The sequence below is a fragment of the Nicotiana attenuata genome, unplaced genomic scaffold, assembly GCF_001879085.1.
Source record: "Nicotiana attenuata strain UT unplaced genomic scaffold, NIATTr2, whole genome shotgun sequence".
Classification (NCBI taxonomy): domain Eukaryota; kingdom Viridiplantae; phylum Streptophyta; class Magnoliopsida; order Solanales; family Solanaceae; genus Nicotiana; species Nicotiana attenuata.
Window position 1 is genome coordinate 265,984 of NW_017670684.1, and position 17,782 is coordinate 283,765.

General features: G+C 35.5%; 2 protein-coding genes and 1 long non-coding RNA gene across 6 annotated transcripts; 2 read left to right on the forward strand and 1 right to left on the reverse strand.

Moving 5' to 3' along the window:
• Positions 1–6,708: 6,708 nt before the first annotated feature.
• Positions 6,709–11,114, forward strand: LOC109242277 (BES1/BZR1 homolog protein 4-like). Of its 3 annotated transcripts, XM_019409143.1 has the most exons (4): positions 6,711–7,063; positions 9,254–9,370; positions 9,743–10,506; positions 10,664–11,114. In XM_019409143.1, exons 3-4 carry the CDS (start codon positions 9,764–9,766, stop codon positions 10,665–10,667), a joined length of 747 nt encoding a protein of 248 aa, XP_019264688.1. In that variant the 5' UTR covers positions 6,711–7,063; positions 9,254–9,370; positions 9,743–9,763; the 3' UTR covers positions 10,668–11,114. The 3 variants fall into 3 exon arrangements, with proteins under 3 accessions (XP_019264687.1, XP_019264686.1, XP_019264688.1); XM_019409141.1 differs by lacking the exon at positions 9,254–9,370 and having other exon boundaries at positions 6,710–7,063; XM_019409142.1 differs by lacking the exons at positions 9,254–9,370; positions 10,664–11,114 and having other exon boundaries at positions 6,709–7,063; positions 9,743–10,510.
• On the forward strand, positions 7,070–8,532 carry LOC109242279. Its single transcript, XR_002070372.1, has 2 exons — positions 7,070–7,743; positions 7,828–8,532. It is a non-coding gene; the product is annotated as an uncharacterized LOC109242279 (long non-coding RNA).
• A 946-nt stretch (positions 11,115–12,060) lies between the features above and the next one.
• On the reverse strand, positions 12,061–17,462 carry LOC109242280. Of its 2 annotated transcripts, none has more exons than XM_019409145.1 (5): positions 17,088–17,462; positions 14,355–15,786; positions 13,883–14,083; positions 12,986–13,181; positions 12,061–12,536 (listed from the first exon to the last, which is right to left on the reverse strand). In XM_019409145.1, the coding sequence occupies exons 2-5, from the start codon at positions 15,516–15,518 to the stop codon at positions 12,358–12,360; spliced, it is 1,740 nt and encodes a 579-aa protein (XP_019264690.1). In that variant the 5' UTR covers positions 15,519–15,786; positions 17,088–17,462; the 3' UTR covers positions 12,061–12,357. The 2 variants fall into 2 exon arrangements, with proteins under 2 accessions (XP_019264690.1, XP_019264689.1); XM_019409144.1 differs by having other exon boundaries at positions 14,355–15,794.
• Between the last annotated feature and the right edge of the window lie 320 nt (positions 17,463–17,782).

The following is a 17,782-nucleotide window of genomic DNA, read 5'->3' on the forward strand; positions in this document are numbered from 1 at the left end:
TATTTATAGTTTGCTAATGACGGTTCAAAACTAGTAGTGGCCGACCAACACTGACACACATTTAATGCTTGCAGACTAGACCGACGGGATGTTTCAGTTACCTTTTGTCACTTACGTCATGATCTATCAGAGCGAGGTTCGGAAGTTCATATCGTTTCTCGTCAACTTCTCTTCGAAAAATGAGGGGACTATCTGTATACGGTCGAAACTGGGTTCGTCCATTGTTTGACCAATCGAGGCTGAAACATGGCCGGCCAAAGCTCGAGCTCGGGTTATGTCGAACCAAGGCGCAAAATTAGATCGTCGAGCTCGTGACCCAGAGACCAAGCAAGATCGAGGGAAACTTGCAGAGCCAAATAACAGAAAGCCAAAATATCCGCAATCAGTCGAGGATCGCGGCGGAAATCTCGGCATGTATCAAGAAGAGGCCGATTAGTTAGCAAATCACGAGATGTTTTTACCTTGTATAGAGTTATACCAAGAGTAGAACACCCCTACTATATAAAGGGGGGCTCTGATCATTTGTAGGAAACATTGTAACACGCACAAAGAAAGCAATATACTGATCATTTCTAGTTCGTATCATCTTGTTGTTCAGTTCTAACACCAGTTGAGAGATTTCTTGGCTCGAGGGTGATCAAACTCAAAGGCTAAGGCTGTTCAATTTTGTGGTTTGCAGTTATTTTCTTATCATTAGTTTTAATATTAATCTGTCTTCTTAATTAGTATCAAGTTATATCACATATCATTAAAACCGCGTACAAATTCAATTGTTATCCAATTTTAAGGGTAAGCAATAAAATTAAGGAATTTTTACCTCCTATAGCAAAGGTTAACACCTTATTTATTTTAAATAAATACCATTTAAAAAAATTATATTCTATAGATACCTTTTAATGTTTATAGCAAAATATTTAATTTTGGTTACCTTTTAATGTTTATAGCAAAATATTTAATTTTGGTTACCTCCTACCCCTAACCACTAAATACGCTATTCAGTTACACTATTTTCTCTCTCTACTTTGATAGGCTATTCAATAATGAAAGCAGTAAGTTTCCTCTTTATCAATTGGCTTGAAGGCAGTAAGTTTCCTCTAATCATTCTTCAATATTCATCAGTATGGCTGCCGCCTGCCTGTTACAACTTCTTCCAGTTCTGAGAAACTTTTCTCTTATAGCTGATATTCTCAGATCTACACATGTAACATCCGTTCTATCCTTTCGCAATTGTTCCATAAAGACTCCAATATCAAGTGTATTATCCCATTTAGACCAGAATTTTTTTTCCATGTTTTTTCCCCAAGGCGACGCGTTTTCACTACCGGCTTCCGGTGAACGGCGGATTCGCCGGAAATCAGGGTTTGTTCTTGAACAAAGACGACGGAGTTTGGGGTTGAGCAACTTGATTTTCTGTTAATATATTTCAATGTATTTGCATGTATTTCATTGTATTCATTGTCTTTTTTTTCATTATAATTCAATGTATTTCGTTGTATTTCATTGTATTCACTGTCTTTTTTTCATTGTATTTCAATGTATCCTGCTGTATTCTATGTATTTCATTGTATTCACTGTCTCGCTATATGCCATGAATGTATTCATATATTTTTTTTAATTAATATAATTTATGTATTCAAAAGTATTATATAATTTCTCTGGATATTGCTATGTGTTTAGGGTATTTTTCGATTGAGAATCTTTTTTATAACTGATACTGGAGTCATGCTATATATTTTCCTTTAAGTGAGAAGGCCTATTTGAGCCTTAACTTCTGTTTGCTTCTCCCCTATTTTGATTGTGCGTTTTTGTTTGTCGCCTAGACTTTTATCTTTTTAAAACATCTCAAAAGCCCCAACTCCCTCCCCTGTAGGATTAGTAGTCTCAATGCCTCCGAGACTGATAGGATCGGGATTGAGTTTTATTAGGAGTCTATTATGTTAATTGATTCACTTTCCGTTTTAAAAACAGTGTAATCCCTTATTTCACGCCGTGAATACAGTCGAATACAATAATCTGTCCAGCTGTTATCTTATGTTTCACTCCATGAATACAGTCGAATACACTCGAATACAACAACTGATTAGCTGGACTTCCCTGATTCACGTCTATTTTTGCTACTGTATTCATGAATACAATAACTTAAATACATCAAATGCATCTTATAACCACATAAAATGTATCTATAATCCGCAATATAACAAATGGTATCTATAGATGGCTAATTACTACTAAAAGGTAGTGCTTTATGAAAATTTCACTAAAATTAACACCATATGTGCATATAATTTAAAATCCATTATTTAAATTGCGTCGAAGAGGCTCGAGTTAGAGTTTTCATTAGTCTCATGTGTATTTGTCTCTTCATTAAGTACTAAATCTTTTTATTTAAGCACAAATGTTTCTTTATCAAGATTTTTAAGTCAACAGTGAGGTAATTAATTATCTGCATTAAATTAAAAATTACGATGGTGGAAGACATCTAGATTCTTTTATGTTAAGCTTTTTAAGCTTCTTAGGCCTCATTTGTTTGCACTTAATGGAAGTCTGAATCTTAATCATTCAGATCTCAGATATTAAGTGCGTTTGTTTTTAAAGTCTGAATCTTAATCATTAAGTGTTTATTTTTTTTACTTCACAACCACTTAATGGGTCTGAATAGGTCTGTATCATTAAGATCTATAACAGAGACTTAATTTCAATTAAGATGCTATCATATATTCATTATTAACTGCCGCCACCGCCTACCATTATTATCAACTACCACTATGCCACCACCACCACCATACTCAACCATCACCACCACCATCACCCCACCTCCACCTCCACCTCCGCCACCACCACGCCACCATCATCCTTAATCATAGCCTGCATTATCGACCATCACCACCTACTATTCCCACCACTCCGACCACAATCATTCTCACCCACAATCAACACTCATCCGCCTCAACTACCACGACAACCACCCCCATCACCATCAACAACCACAGCCGGCACTGCCCATCAATATAACCTACCACCACCAACCCACCACCTTCATCAATCACAACTACTACCACCACCCGACATTATTAACTATCACCACCCACCACCACCATCCTCAATCATAATCGCCACCACTACCAATCACTACTAGCTACTAGCATGAACCACCATCATCAACCAAAACTACCACCAACCACCGCTTCTAGTCGGCATTCACCCGTTAGCCATCACCACCAACAACTAACATATTTTAAAAAACTATATATTTTATTGATAGAATATTAAATTAGTTAGTATTTCATTTGAATTTTATGTTTATTAATTTTCGAATAAAGATAAATTTTATACATTTAGATGTTAAAAATCAAACAGTCTTAATTATTTCTATTCTAATCTTAATACACATCTTAATATATTCAGATGTGTATTCAGATTCAGACGTCTTAATCTTAATACACATCTTGATATTCAGATGTGTATTCAGATTCACACGTCTTAATCTTAAAAAAAACAAATGACGCCTTAATATTCTCTTATTTAATGAAGGTAGTTATGTTGACACTAACACTTTTAACACAAGAAAGAAAGTATGAATTATTCTTTGCATGTGCATACATGGGGATATTAGAATTTAATAGTTCTTCCTACTAAAAGTGTTGGAGTACTGTCAGAAGAGCCATATATCCACTTTATTTTGATAACCCCTTAAATTTGGCCATATTTTTGATAGAGTTGAGGTGGCCAATAGGTCATGTGCTGAGTTAAAGTGCCTAAGTGAAAAATATGGCCAAGTTTAAGGGGTTGTCTATGTATTCTGCCTAAAAGGCCTAATGAAAAAGAAGAGACAATTTTTCATGCACGTACAGTATAATATTTTTTAAAATGTGCATACTTGTTTGACCGTCTGAGACATCGCGCGAATATCCGTTTCATTTATGGGATAATTATATTTGAGCCACCCAAAAATATAATAGTCAGAAAATGTATATATTTTGTATATTAACTCTAAATATATACATATAATATTAAAAATCATATACATAATCAGTGTACTATATGTTTTGTATATTGGGCTACTCTACTGCCTGTAATTATTTTGGGTTGCTAGGCCGAAGATGAAAAAAGCCCTTCATCCGAACGCTGGGCCTGAGACAAAAAGCCCATTTAATTTCCTGAAGGGAGAGGTCCGTTTCAGCACTAGCCCCAAGTTTCTAAGGAAAATTGTACCATATAGCCTTTTTTAGGCAACTCTTTAAATTTTATCCCCTTTAAAATCTTATTGCAACTATAGGTTCCCACTTGCATATTTCGCAGGAGCAGCTTCCTGCATGTATCCATTTTTTGAGATTTCATTATCTAGAGATTTTCACTCTATCCAGAAAATGAGATTTTTTTTAGATTTAAATAGAGGTACTCCAAAATAAAAATATTAGGAAGTAAATCAAGAAGAGTAATATTGATTGAATGGGGAACTTAGGTGAGAAAAGTAAAAGAGAAAGGGAAGGAATGGAGTAGAGGATGTCGACTCATCAAGCTCATGACCTGAAGACTGAATATTTGAATCTTGTCCCCACCTAATCACTTGAGAAGCATTTTTTATATTGATGATCAACTTCTGTTATATCATTAAAAAGATAAAAATCGAAAGATGGCCAATATAACCAAATATATAGGGTAACATATCGATAGGATAATCTATACTATATTAAAAGCACGAAGACCCTTACGAAATGTCGTTCGTCTTTTTTACCCTTTTATAGTAGAGTTCATATTAGACAAAATAGTCATTTATTATTTTTTTAATATTTAGTAATAGTAATTTAATTAATTCCCTACTATTTAAAAATAATCATTATTTCATTATTCCTCTAATATTTATAATATTGATTTCAATTCCTTTCAATTCTAGAATTCAATCGCTTACAATTCGTACAAAGGCAGTTTCTTTCACTTTCAAGTTTCAACTCCATCTATATTTAGGAGTCTTCATATTTCTTCCTTTTTCGAATTAGGGCATTCATTAGTTAAAGAGTCAAAAAATAATTAATTTCTTTAATCGAAAAAACTATCGATAAATTTATTTATTTCCAACCAAAAGATTGTTCGATCCCAATATCGCAACTATTATTCCAAAACTTGGTTCAATTGATCTTTAACAAAGTAAAAACTCGAAAAATGTTATGTTATGTTTATCATGACATTTGTTTAATAAATCTGAATATTCATTCAAGATTATCAATATAACAAATAAAAAATAAAAGAAACATCTCAATATTACTTTTTATGTGGCTTTTTACAATTTTATGCTCATGACCAGAGGTACTTTCGTATTTATGTATTGCAAAAGTTGCTAATTTAATAAAAATTAGTTGACCTAAATCAAGGTTATGTTGAAGCAATGTGCTATTAAGATTTTTGTTTTTTGGGGCATAATATCTTAATATTTTACGATTAATATTGTTAGTGTTCAAACTTTATAATTTAGCATTCTTATGAGATGACCGGAAGCTTAAATATGAGTATGCTGTTTGATACAGATAAATAATCACAAAAATAATAATTATGTGATTCTACAAAGATGTTTGTCGAACAAGTTTTATTTTACAAAGATCTAATGACATTTTTAGGATATACTCTTGATTATTGTTGTTATTAAATTATTATTTTAATATTAAAATTTTGACGATAATTAGATTAATTGTCAATGTTTTGACATAAGTAAATTTTTTTACTCTTAGTTATTTAATTGTTATATAAATTATTTTCTTATTTGTTGTAATTTTGAGAATTAGTTATATAAATCTTGTGAGTACAAACAAATTTACAATACACCTAAAATTAATTTAATTGATCGCTGCATAATAAAGTTCGTAGAATTTAAATATGCATTCTTTGTAGTGAGTACAACTTTTGGTAACTGAAAAAGAAATATGATAACTTATAAAATTTATTTGGTGCAATTATAAAAGTATACATTTTCTTAAGTTGAGAATAATGACTAAGGACTGAGGACTTCTTTTTTTGGACTTTTTTTTTTTATTGAGTTAGCTATACATGGTAAATTCTTTTTATGTTTACGATTTTATACTTTATTTTATAACTCAAGTTTCAATTATTTTATATCTATATTTTATTAAGATAGGGTACACGCGCAACGCGCGTACCCTAAGACTAGTTAGATAAAAATACACGTCTTATCTGTAAAACATCAGTATGGATAAACTTTTCCTAAGTATGCAATAGTTACTGTTCTATTGATTATACATTACAAAAGAATTTTAAAAAGAAACCAAGAAAAAATATCAGCTTTTATAAATGGGGGCGGAATTTGTACCTTTTAAATCCAAAATATCAAAAGGGTAGATTTCCTACCCCCAAATTCAGAAGCACAATCATTGTTTTTGGTCCTTTTTTGAATTTTGACTTGGTCATCCAATTAAAATTCCATTCTTACCCCTACCCCCTTTCTTTACAAATTTCAGACAGATAATAGACCCCACCAAAAGAGCGAGAAACGCTGTCGTTTTCATTTGACTCGATCCCCCATATTAAACTTCAAATACTCCCTTTCCTCGCAACTACCCATCAAAAACTACTGTAAAAAGACTCAACACGTGCACCGCCCACATTTACAGGATTTTTAATCAATAAACAAAAATTGTAGTGGCAATTCAGTAATTTTGTTAATATTCAGAGACAATTGTCAACTCACCTGCTCATATTTAGCTCAAACACAATGTCCATATTTAGCTCAAACACGTCTTAGCTCTCTCATTTCTACTTCCAGAGCCCGGTCCAGAAACTAAACCGGTCGAGAATTTAATCCGGTTTATAAGCCTTCTATTGAACCGGCCGCGTGGTAATGACGTCCGGCACTCGGCTACCGACATGGAAGGAGAGAGAGAACAACAAGCGGAGAGAGCGGCGGCGGAGGGCGATCGCCGCCAAGATCTTCGCCGGATTGAGGATGTACGGTAATTATAAGCTCCCTAAGCACTGTGATAATAACGAGGTATTGAAAGCTCTTTGTAAAGAAGCTGGTTGGATCGTTGAAGATGATGGAACCACTTACCGAAAGGTAAACTCATTTTTACTACAGTATATTTTTTTTTTAGATTGATGATTCAGTCATTTGGATTTTGTAAATTATTTTTTTTAGAGGAAAAGGAAAAAAATCAAGAAGACGAATTCTTCATAGATTTGTTCTGCTCCAAAGTCAGAGTTTTCAGAAAGTCTGAATATTTCACCTAGATGCTCATTTGACTATATAGCCCCTGCTGTACTCCCAGGGTCCCACATTTTTCCTTTTGGAATTGATGGGTTGTATGGACATTTCAGCTGATTTCAGGGTTTTACCAGTCCTTTGATTGCTTGCAGCCCTGAGTTCTGGAGTCCTGAATCTGCAGTCTCTTTATGAAGGGTAGTTTAGGAATTTTAAATATTAAGGTCCAATCGTTAATTCACGGAAGTACAACCCCAAGGCCTTGATGTATCACTATCAGAGGTCAAATCTCACAAATGAAAAAAGTTACGCACTTAGTTCCATTTAGGTGGTGGAGACATTAAAACTTTTGAAACTTGTATGCCACGAGATTTATGTGGCTATAAAAGCATAGTTTAAAGTTGAATTGTTTTTAAATTATGAAGTTGTCATTCGTTTTGGAATGAAATAAATAAATAGTGCCACATAAGAGAGAACAGAGCGAGTAGGTTACTTATGGACTATCTGAGTTACAGCATTGTATGGAAGAAAAATTTGTAAGATGCCAAATCCTTGGGTTTTGTTATTGATGTTGGTTCTTTTATCTTTATTTTATATGTATTTATTCTTTATAATTATAGTTGAGGCTGTAGAGCGTGTGGGGAAATCAATTTTGGATGTGATGTGGAGAAAGGCTGTTGATGGACTAGGAGGTGAGGGGGTAACGTGTTTGCTGGAATTGCAGTTTAATCATAGAGTTGACATTATAATTGGATATGGACACCCTTTCTCAAAAGTTGTTGGGATGGTAGGGTTACAATTATGTAATATTTTGATGGTGCCGTCATTCTATGTTGTTTATGCCTTTATGGCTTGTTTTGGCAATTGGGTTATGTCCAATTCTTATGGGTATGTTTGGATACTTTTATCATTAACATGTGGGGCTTTAGTGGACATGGTGCCTGAGTCTTGATCAACAGGATGAGAGGGAGGACCAACTTAAAATGATTTTTGTGGCTGAAAGTTGAAAATGTGCCATTTGAGAATAACCAAGATGATGACAAATAGGATTTTGAATTTTTCAAGTGGGTGTCAAATGTAGCCTAAATAAGGAAAACTAGAGGTCGAGCACAGATGTGGTTGGAGCGTGTAAATGAGTTTTGAAAACTTTTATTGATATATGGAGAACGATTATAATTAGGATTAATGGGGAGCTTTTTTATGTGGGAACAATTATAATTGAACTCAATAAATAAGTATTAATGGCTACTCAATATGCTATTTCAGAACATTGAATAAGTTCAGAATGTCTCAGTCAATTAGAGAATGTCCTCACTTTCTGGAAATAGACTTGGCTCTTTTTAGACCAACAGAGTATTCTTTATTTCCCTTTAGATAATGTGGATTTGCCCTACTTCGTTACCATTTCAAGCTACTAGGAATTTTTTCTTTGGAAAAAACTATGCTCATTGAAAATATCAGAATTTACCAATTTAAATACTCGATACATGCCAATGTAATATTTCTAGTTTGACAGATGTGTCTCTTAGATTTAGGGGAAGAGTTGAATATTTTAATTGTTTTCTATTAGTTGGAAAGATGTAGGTTCATATGTTAACTCTATCATTTTTGGAGTACAATACAGAAGAATTGTGATAGAAATAGCAAAAATTGGGGCCCCCTTAAGTGTTATGTTAAACTGAATGTTTTAAAACATTGCTTAAAGGGAGACCAATTTGGGAGGATCAAAAAGGAATGTTTAAATTGCTGAACCACATTTACATCTGTTTGAAACTTTTGGTTGACCTAAACTGGAAGATCTCTTAAAATGTGTATATGCGTAAATGAGCCTAAAGAGGTCACAAGTCAAGATGCCGGGTCCTGCATGTAAATGTCGATGGGTTATTTGATAGTCTTTTTTTATTGCTACTCGTAGTTATTGTTTTAATTTGGTAGCTGCTGCTTTTTTTAGCCCATCTATGCTACTGGTTCTCCTAAAAGGTCACTTTCGTATACTTTCTTTGCTAAATCATGAGATAAATTGACCATCCCATGGGTACCAAGCAGGATGATTCTTTCAATCTATGGCATGTTTTGACTTTGTTTTTGAAGAGTTAAATTGGTTGGTCAATGGTGTTGTGGAAGTTGGCTACTTACAAATAGCAAGATGTGCACAACCTAAATGTAGGTACTCCTCATTCCATGACAATTTATATGTTCATTAAAAGAGTGGAAGCTTCTGATTTAGGGCATCTTCATGCTGCTGATAGATGTACGCGAATGAGCTATAATATATTAGTCACTTAATTGATGAATCTGGCCTAAGTAATAACTAAGTTACACTTTCTGGAACTTAAGCAATTGAAGTCATGTGAAGGGGACGCTTTTACGCTTTAAAAAGATCTCGGGACGCCCTTAATCATCTAATCTTTCAAGTCTGCATTTGCAAATGTCAGCTCTCTTTCTGCTATAATAGCATAATTCTGGTGAAGCGCTCACTGTTGACTATTTGATTTGCCCCCTTTATTGCTGCTTATCATCTGTTCTTTTCTGCAGGGTTGCAAGCCAGTACACCACATGGATGTTATTGGTGGTTCGGCATCAGTAAGCCCTTGTTCGTCTTACCAACTGAGCCCTGGTGCTTCGTATAACCCAAGTCCCGCTTCATCATCTATCCCCAGCCCGGTCTCATCCCATTATATTGCCAATGTCCAAAATAATTCTGATCCCAACTCGCTCATTCCTTGGCTTAAGAACCTATCATCTGGCTCATCACCTTCCTCATCTAACTTTCCCCACCATCTGTGCATTCCTGGAGATTCTATAAGTGCTCCTGTGACACCACCTTCGAGCTCTCCCACTGCCCGTACTCCTAGAATGAATGATAATTGGGAAAATCCCACGGCCAATTCAACATGGATACAACATCATTATCCCTTCTTGCCCTTCTCAACCCCTCCTAGTCCTGGTGGTCGCCAAACCCCACCAGATTCAGGATGGCTTTCTGGCGTTCAAACTCCACAGGATGGGCCTTCATCTCCCACATTCAGCCTTGTCTCATCAAATCCATTTGGATTTAAGGAGCCACTATCAAATGGAGGGTCTCGAATGTGGACACCTGGGCAAAGTGGGACATGTTCACCTGCAGTTGGAGCTGGTATGGACCAAACAGCTGATATACCAATGTCGGATGTTATCTCAGCAGAGTTCGCATTTGGCAGCAACGTGAAGGGAGTAGTAAAGCCATGGGAAGGAGAAAGAATTCACGAAGAGTGTGTCAGTGATGATCTTGAGCTTACACTTGGGAACTCCAGCACTAGGTAAACTTTCTTATTTGAACCTTTGAAGCAAACACACTTACGCAACTCTAGCCCCAACACCCCCCCCCCCTCTCCCCTCCTTCCCTCTCTTTCTCTCTCTCAAAAGTAAGTCTTCTTCTTAAAAGTAGCTGATTAGTGTTCTTTTGCTGCTTTGCAGATAGCAAGTGCGAGTAGAAAGTGAAAATCTATGCTTATATGATCATTGCAAAGTTTGGAAGCTTTTAACTTCATGTATTGGTCATTTCTCCTGAATGTGAAGATACTCTGGTTCAGGGAAAACCAGAAAGTCACAAATACTGAGTAGGAACAGCAGTTAATTTTCCTTCTCTTGTTTTCTTCAAGAGGAGATAGCTCATGTGAAGTCTTTTTTTTTTCTTTTTTTTTTTGTCCATTGGGGGAACGTTATCGTATTTTCTCTAATATTCTCCCCTGTTCTTCTGATTCTTTTCACTTTCAGTGTTGAATTTGTTTGTAGTTACCCTGTTGTAATTGTTCACTCGATATAGTAAGTAGCTAGAGTTGACTAACAAGAATCTGTCTTTCTGTACCTTTTATTCATTTGTTTTTTCCTTATAAACTTCATTTATAAACAGAGTGATTTTGTTGTAGAGTAGGCTCTACCAGGTTTGTCTAAGTTTTGATAGCGACTAGTGAGAAAATTCAAGGTAAATGCCTTCGTCCATAGCCTTAATGACATCTCGAAGGGCTGAACAATATTGGTTGGAGTTAACAGCTGAGGCTGCCATCAAATTCTTAACAGAACGAAGCATTTAAAATGAAGGGAGTTATTCGATGCATGCAATGATATACTCCTGAAGGAATGGCTACCGTGATAATGGTAATTCTCCCTAAGCTTCTGAACATAGAGATATCAAATGCTTACATTCCTTATGGTATATATTTATCCAGAAAAGCTCTCAAGAGTATATCAACTCTCATTAACTAAAATAACATAGAGTTTCTGTTTGTCTGACTCACATTTTTTTAAGACGAACATAGGAGGAACTACAAAATGTAGTATATTAATATTCTGCATCTTGCTATCAATCGTATTGGAGTGATTTTACAAATAACAGAGAGGCAGGTCAATTTACTTGAGATGGGCTTATGCTTACAGATCGTAAGTCACATAGCTTTTAATTTTAATAGCTTAAAAATAAAAAATACATTAAGAAGATGATAAAGTAAAAAAATACAGAAAATATTAGAATCATATAAAGTCCAAAATAAAAAATGTAAAAATATCAACTTAACCATCTAAGCAGAATAACGTGTGTATATAGTATTCTAAATCACTAAATATTTAATCATCTAACAAGATAATATTTATTATTGTCCAAGTTATAGTATTTTAAAGAAAATTCAGAAATAAAATACTATAGGACAGATAACCCAAGTGTAAAGCGCAAAGGAGCGAAATGTACGAGGCAAACAACCTAAAACATAACACGAGAAAGAGACGAACCTCTCACCTACTAAGGAGTTAGCTATCTTCTTTAAAGCTTGGCCTTAATGTTACAGTGGAAAATGTGGCAGCAGAACTACCATTGCAAATCAAGAATTAGGGTTATCAGGTATTATTGGATAATTGTCCGAGTAACAGAACAAACGCCACAACACAACTCTTTTCATCCATTTTTTTCACTCCCAAATTGACTGCCAAATTGCCAATAGATTCAGTGAGCAAGGATACCCTCCCAGCAAAGATCATGATTATATTTACAATTCTTCTTCCAGACTGTACAAGTAACTATATCTATGCACTCATAATTCACAAAGAATAGCAATAATCAAGCCCCCAAATTTTCAACCCGTAACATTATGTACAACCCTTAAAGACGAATGAGACCTTCAAAGTTTCTGGTATAAATCGGCAAGTGCACGATATAGGGCGGCTGCAGCAGGGGGCCTCGGCAACGAACCAAGGAGAATTTCTGGAGCTTTCAGTGACTGGCTACCATAAAATCTGGAGTTTTCTCGTGTTCGGGTAGTCACAACACTACCTTGTAGGGAACACCCAACAAAGGCACCTGTACCACAAAAAAAGTAGAACTTTAAACATGATATAAAGATATAACTAGGCCTCGAGAGCAAGCATCAACTTAACTTCCAGAGATAGAAACAACAGATACAGTCTAAATAGTAAAGACAGTGAGAAAATTGGTTTGAAGTTCACTAACTTCCCTAAACTCTTTTCAAGTTAAATCAACATCAACAAGAACTCTATGAATTATTGTAGACTTTGAAACCCATAATTATTCTTCTGATGAGCAAATTTTCTGCATATTTGACTATTCAAACCTTTTCTCAACAGGCAAGAGAGTGGAAAGCTTAGATTAAATTTTTCTGGCCATTAACAATTGCGTGATATAGAAAAGCATAATCACATGCCAACTCTATCATGCAACAACAGAACGTACAAATCAAAGTATAACATGGCAGAATACATGTGAACTCATAAACAAGGTGAACTTGATACCTTTACTGCAGCTGTATGTATAACAAGCAGCATAGCCTCCAGTTCCAGCACGAAGATCAGCTTCAGCAGTTCGCCCAATGATCCCAGCAGCAGCACTCACACCAGCTCCAACTGAAAGATGCGCATCACCACCAAAAGTCTTGACAGCATCAGTAGTTCTCAGAACAATAATGAAGTCAGTGAGTTCTCCACCAGCCTGCAAAATAGAAATCTGTTTTATGATTTATTGATGATAAGAAGTTCCTATTGAAATAGAAATGATATTTTGATTGATCTCCTTATAAAATTTTACACACTTCCTTCTTGAAGAAACTACGTTAAAGTAAGAATAGAAAATTTTACTAACTAGAGAACAGACATCTTTCTCCAACATTTAATGCTAAACAGAAATGGCCAGGGCTTAATACGAAGTCCCGTGATGAACTGCCAAAGCACCAATACTATCATGAAAGGAAGACTCTTTGCCATCCCAAATGAGGGTATATACAAATCATCCCAAGATGACATTTGAATTTGCTTAGTTACCCATTGATTATGGATAACAGCCAAAAGCCACTGGGTACCGATTTCCCATGTGGCAATTAATACACTCACCATCCATGGAAGCCATGTAAAATGCTCATATCTATGATTTCTTCCTACACTGATGAATGCATCTCAATATAGACAACCAAAGTGGCAATTATCCTCAATCCAAAATTAGTTGCCGGCTATATGAATCCACTATATTCAGACCACACTATTCAGGTCCGTAATTATCCTTTACTTCATTTAGCAGAAATATAGAAAACTTATGGTCAGTAATTATCCTTTACTTCATTCAGCAGAAATATAGTAAATTTATGGTCAGTGATTATAGTTTACTTCATTTAGCAGAAATATAGTAAATTTATTCACCTGAGCACCCCATCCCACACCGAAAGAAGAAATGGCCGAGGGGGGAGACCATGAACCATCTTCTCTACGCGCAATTACCAATCCGGTTCCAATGTTGTAGGTGACCATCACTCCAACTTTCACAACCGTAAGTATGGCAAGACCTCTTGCATTTTGTAGAATAGCTTCTGGAATTTTCTTCTCAGAACTCAACAAACCAATCTGAAATTTGTTGTTTCAGAATATTTCAGGCAGCCAATATTCATCATAAGATATCAGGAAATTAAATAAAAAAGAGATCCATGCTTGCTCCTAATTTTTTTACATATAAGATGCATACCAGTAGAACTCCAAATGGTAATTAGAGGCTAGAAGGTTAAATAGTACAATAATACAGCAATTGCTTTCAATATCAGATATTTAGCAGGAGTATTTTAGTATGAGTAGACATATAAAAGATGCAGCATTTAATATAAGAAACAGAACTCCATACCCTTTCATAGCCCCGAATAGTGTTAGTGGCCTTGTAAATTTCGTGTTCCATTGACTGTCCCCACGGGAAGTTTACCCAAGATCGCAATGTGCTCAGGTCGGTAAGGTCATGGGTTGGCAACTGAGCAGCACGGCTTACTCGATCCATTAGGTATGGCTGCACGGACTCAAGACGTACACAACATACATCACATACTCGTTGCGGTTCCCCAGTGCGAAATTTTTCAGGGAGCAAACTCTTTCCTTTAGTACATTCATTGCAAAATATTCCACCACAAAATCGACAATGATGCCTGCTGCACATGATAGGGTGGAACCGCACACTACATAACATACAAGAGGAAGATGCACTGTCAGGCAACCATTTGGGAGGATCTGCCTCGAGAATTTCCTGGGCATTACCAAAATTAGCTTCTGTGAGGGTTTGAGCCATCTCTTTCCAAGCCTGCTCAATGAGATGGCTTGATATCCACGCCATGTTACCAATATCACCAGATGCAAGAGATTGCACTTTCCCTCGGGCTGCAAGCAACATATCCACCACCACATCCCACATGGTCAACTCCTTGTCTTCCCCCATGCACTGATTCCAATCTGTGTCACCATCAGGAAGGTATCCCCCGTTTGAGCAGAAGCCTCTATTCCACTCTTCATGCTCACTCTCTGACATTGGAGGAACTGATACAGGAATCCAAGCTCCAGTTTCACCAAAGAGTGGTGAATCGTAGCAGAAATACCTTCCTTGATTTTGGTGGCATGTACTTTCTTCTACCATTTGAGATGACTGCGTTTCACATTCTCTATTTTCAGTTAATTGTGGGTATAGAGAGTTTCTTTTTACATCACTTTCGATGGTCTGTTGAATTAAATTAACATTAGAGATTATAGCTTTAACCATATCCTTACTTGTGCGTGCCCCCTTCTCATAGTTTTCTTCTGTGCACAAAGGTGAATCATGATCAGTCTCTTGCTTTCCAGCCACTGGCTTGCCCATGATATAACTCTTGTTGTTGTTTATGTGACCAGCACTTTGACCAGATGTTTCAGTACCACATTTTCCTACTTTATCCCAATTGCTGCTAATAATCTTCTCAGAACACTTCAAGATATTGTTCTGTCTCAGGGTTAGAGAATCTTCTTCAAATTCCCCTTTCGAGCAGTCCATATGATACCTTTCACTAGCTTCTCGAGTGTCTTGAAATGACCGTTTACTGAAAAGTTCCTGTGTCGCTTCACGTGTGGTTTGGACAGAGAAGTTGGCAACAAGTTCTTCTGCTCGATTATCTAGACGGCTTGTCAAACTTGTGTTCTCAGGAATTTCATCCCTTAGGTGTACAGCTAGTCTGTCATATTCTTCACGCTTATCCGTTTTCACAACATTTGAACCAATGACTGGATCAAAATCATCCAGGCCTCTGTTATCTCCAAACTTACTACAGTCCTATCACCAAAAAACACGATAAGTGTGTATTCTCATGTCAAACTTAAAATTTTTACTTGCACTTAGAAATTACTGCAACTCTTTACCTACATGAATAAATGAATAACAGGATAACTTTAGAAGAGAAAACTAGAGTAACTATCAACAAGCAGCAAATATCTGTGCGCTTCACCTAGCAAAAGAAATAGATCACGACAATTTGAAATGGAATATACCAAAGGAGGAGACATGTGAGTACCAACTATCAGCATATAACTAACACTCCTTATGCATGACTATTAGCAGGCTTTTTGTCGAAGAAAAATTTCTCAACTGCATACTTTGAGATAGTTCAAAGTGCTGGAAAGTTCAGTAAATAAAGCAAACACGTTCTTTTCTTACGGTGAGAAAGTTATCATACTCAAAGCAGCAGATATAGGCAGAAATTCTGAACATAAATCATTTAATTTGACCACAAGAATCTAGTTATTCAATTTGAGAAACTTTTGATGATGCTTACTTACATACAGTTAACAAGATTTAATATATGAGCCGGGATCACACTTAAACTTACATTCGTGATTAAAGAAATGCTAGAAGTCAGTTCTTTTACCATGAATGAGAGATAGATAAGTTCTAGCAGCAAAGTACTCATCATCAACAACTACTTTTACTTCTTATGAGTGTCAGTTATCATCTATACTTTTGATTCCAAATTTTTCAATCACCCCCGAATCCACCTCCCCCCCCCCCCCCCACTCCCACCCCACCCTCAACACACACACACACACACACACACACACACACAAAACAGCAACGTAATTAAGATGATGACTACTTAACACCTCATTTTAGCTGCCAGTTTACTCTCCACAGATGATCGCACCCCTAAATCCGCAATTATTTCCTTCAAATAAATTAAAACCTCAAAACAATAACTTCTCAGATAAATCTTTCTCTATCTCTTATTTTATTTTTACTGTATTGTTTTTTTTATATAGGCTAATCTCCATACAAATGATATCACATAACAAAATCCCCTTTTTTCTCATTAAGATATTCTCAACAACAAATTCAACAACTAACCATGAGTAAAATTTTCGAAACACCGACAGTTTTAGTAATAAAGACAATAACTTTATGCAGTTGAAGCAAAACCCAAAACTTGGCACCAGTAAAAATTGACTAAAAAGCTGCTCAAATAGATTTCGTTACTTCTGATGAATTAGAACAGCAAAACATATCAGCCAATCAAAATATCAATCAATTAATATGGGGGAATATAAAAAGGAGAAGACTTGAAGAGAGAATTACCGATTGAAGAAGTGGTTTTGAAACCCTAGAATAAGCTCCTTCAGTAGCAGATGAGAGCTTTGAATTAGAATCCGAATTGTGATGTGGCTCCATTATTTAAGCATCGTTTGGTGGGATTTTTAATTTTTGTACCTCACAATCAATATATATCTTTTTTTTTCCTACGTTTATTATCTTCTTTCCTACCGACCAGTAAATATCAGAATTTAGAGGAGGAGGATCAAATTTAAAAGGAAGCAACCAAAGAGAGAATATATAGGGAGAGAAGCAGAAAAAGGGATCTGATTGATTAGATGAATGAACAGTCGTCTTACGATGAGATTGCCATGAACGGTGAACCTCGTGACGTATCCTTGAGGATCTCCCTAATTTCACGATTTTGTTGCTTTATTATTTGGAAATTATTTTAATTACAAAAATTACATACTACTCCCTATTGTACGTGAGTTTTTTTTTTTTTTTTTGATCGGGTCCAAAAAAAAATGACCCCTTTTTAAATTTGGAAAATAATTTAGCTTAAATTTATCATTCTACCTAATGAGAATCTTTTATAACTATATAAATACTCTGGCCCTTTTTGACTTGTTTAGGACCACAAATTTCAAAAGTATTCATTTTTTTCTTAAATGACAAAAGTCAAACAGGTTCACATAAATTGGAATGGAGAGAGTATATTTGTTCTGAAAAAATAACTA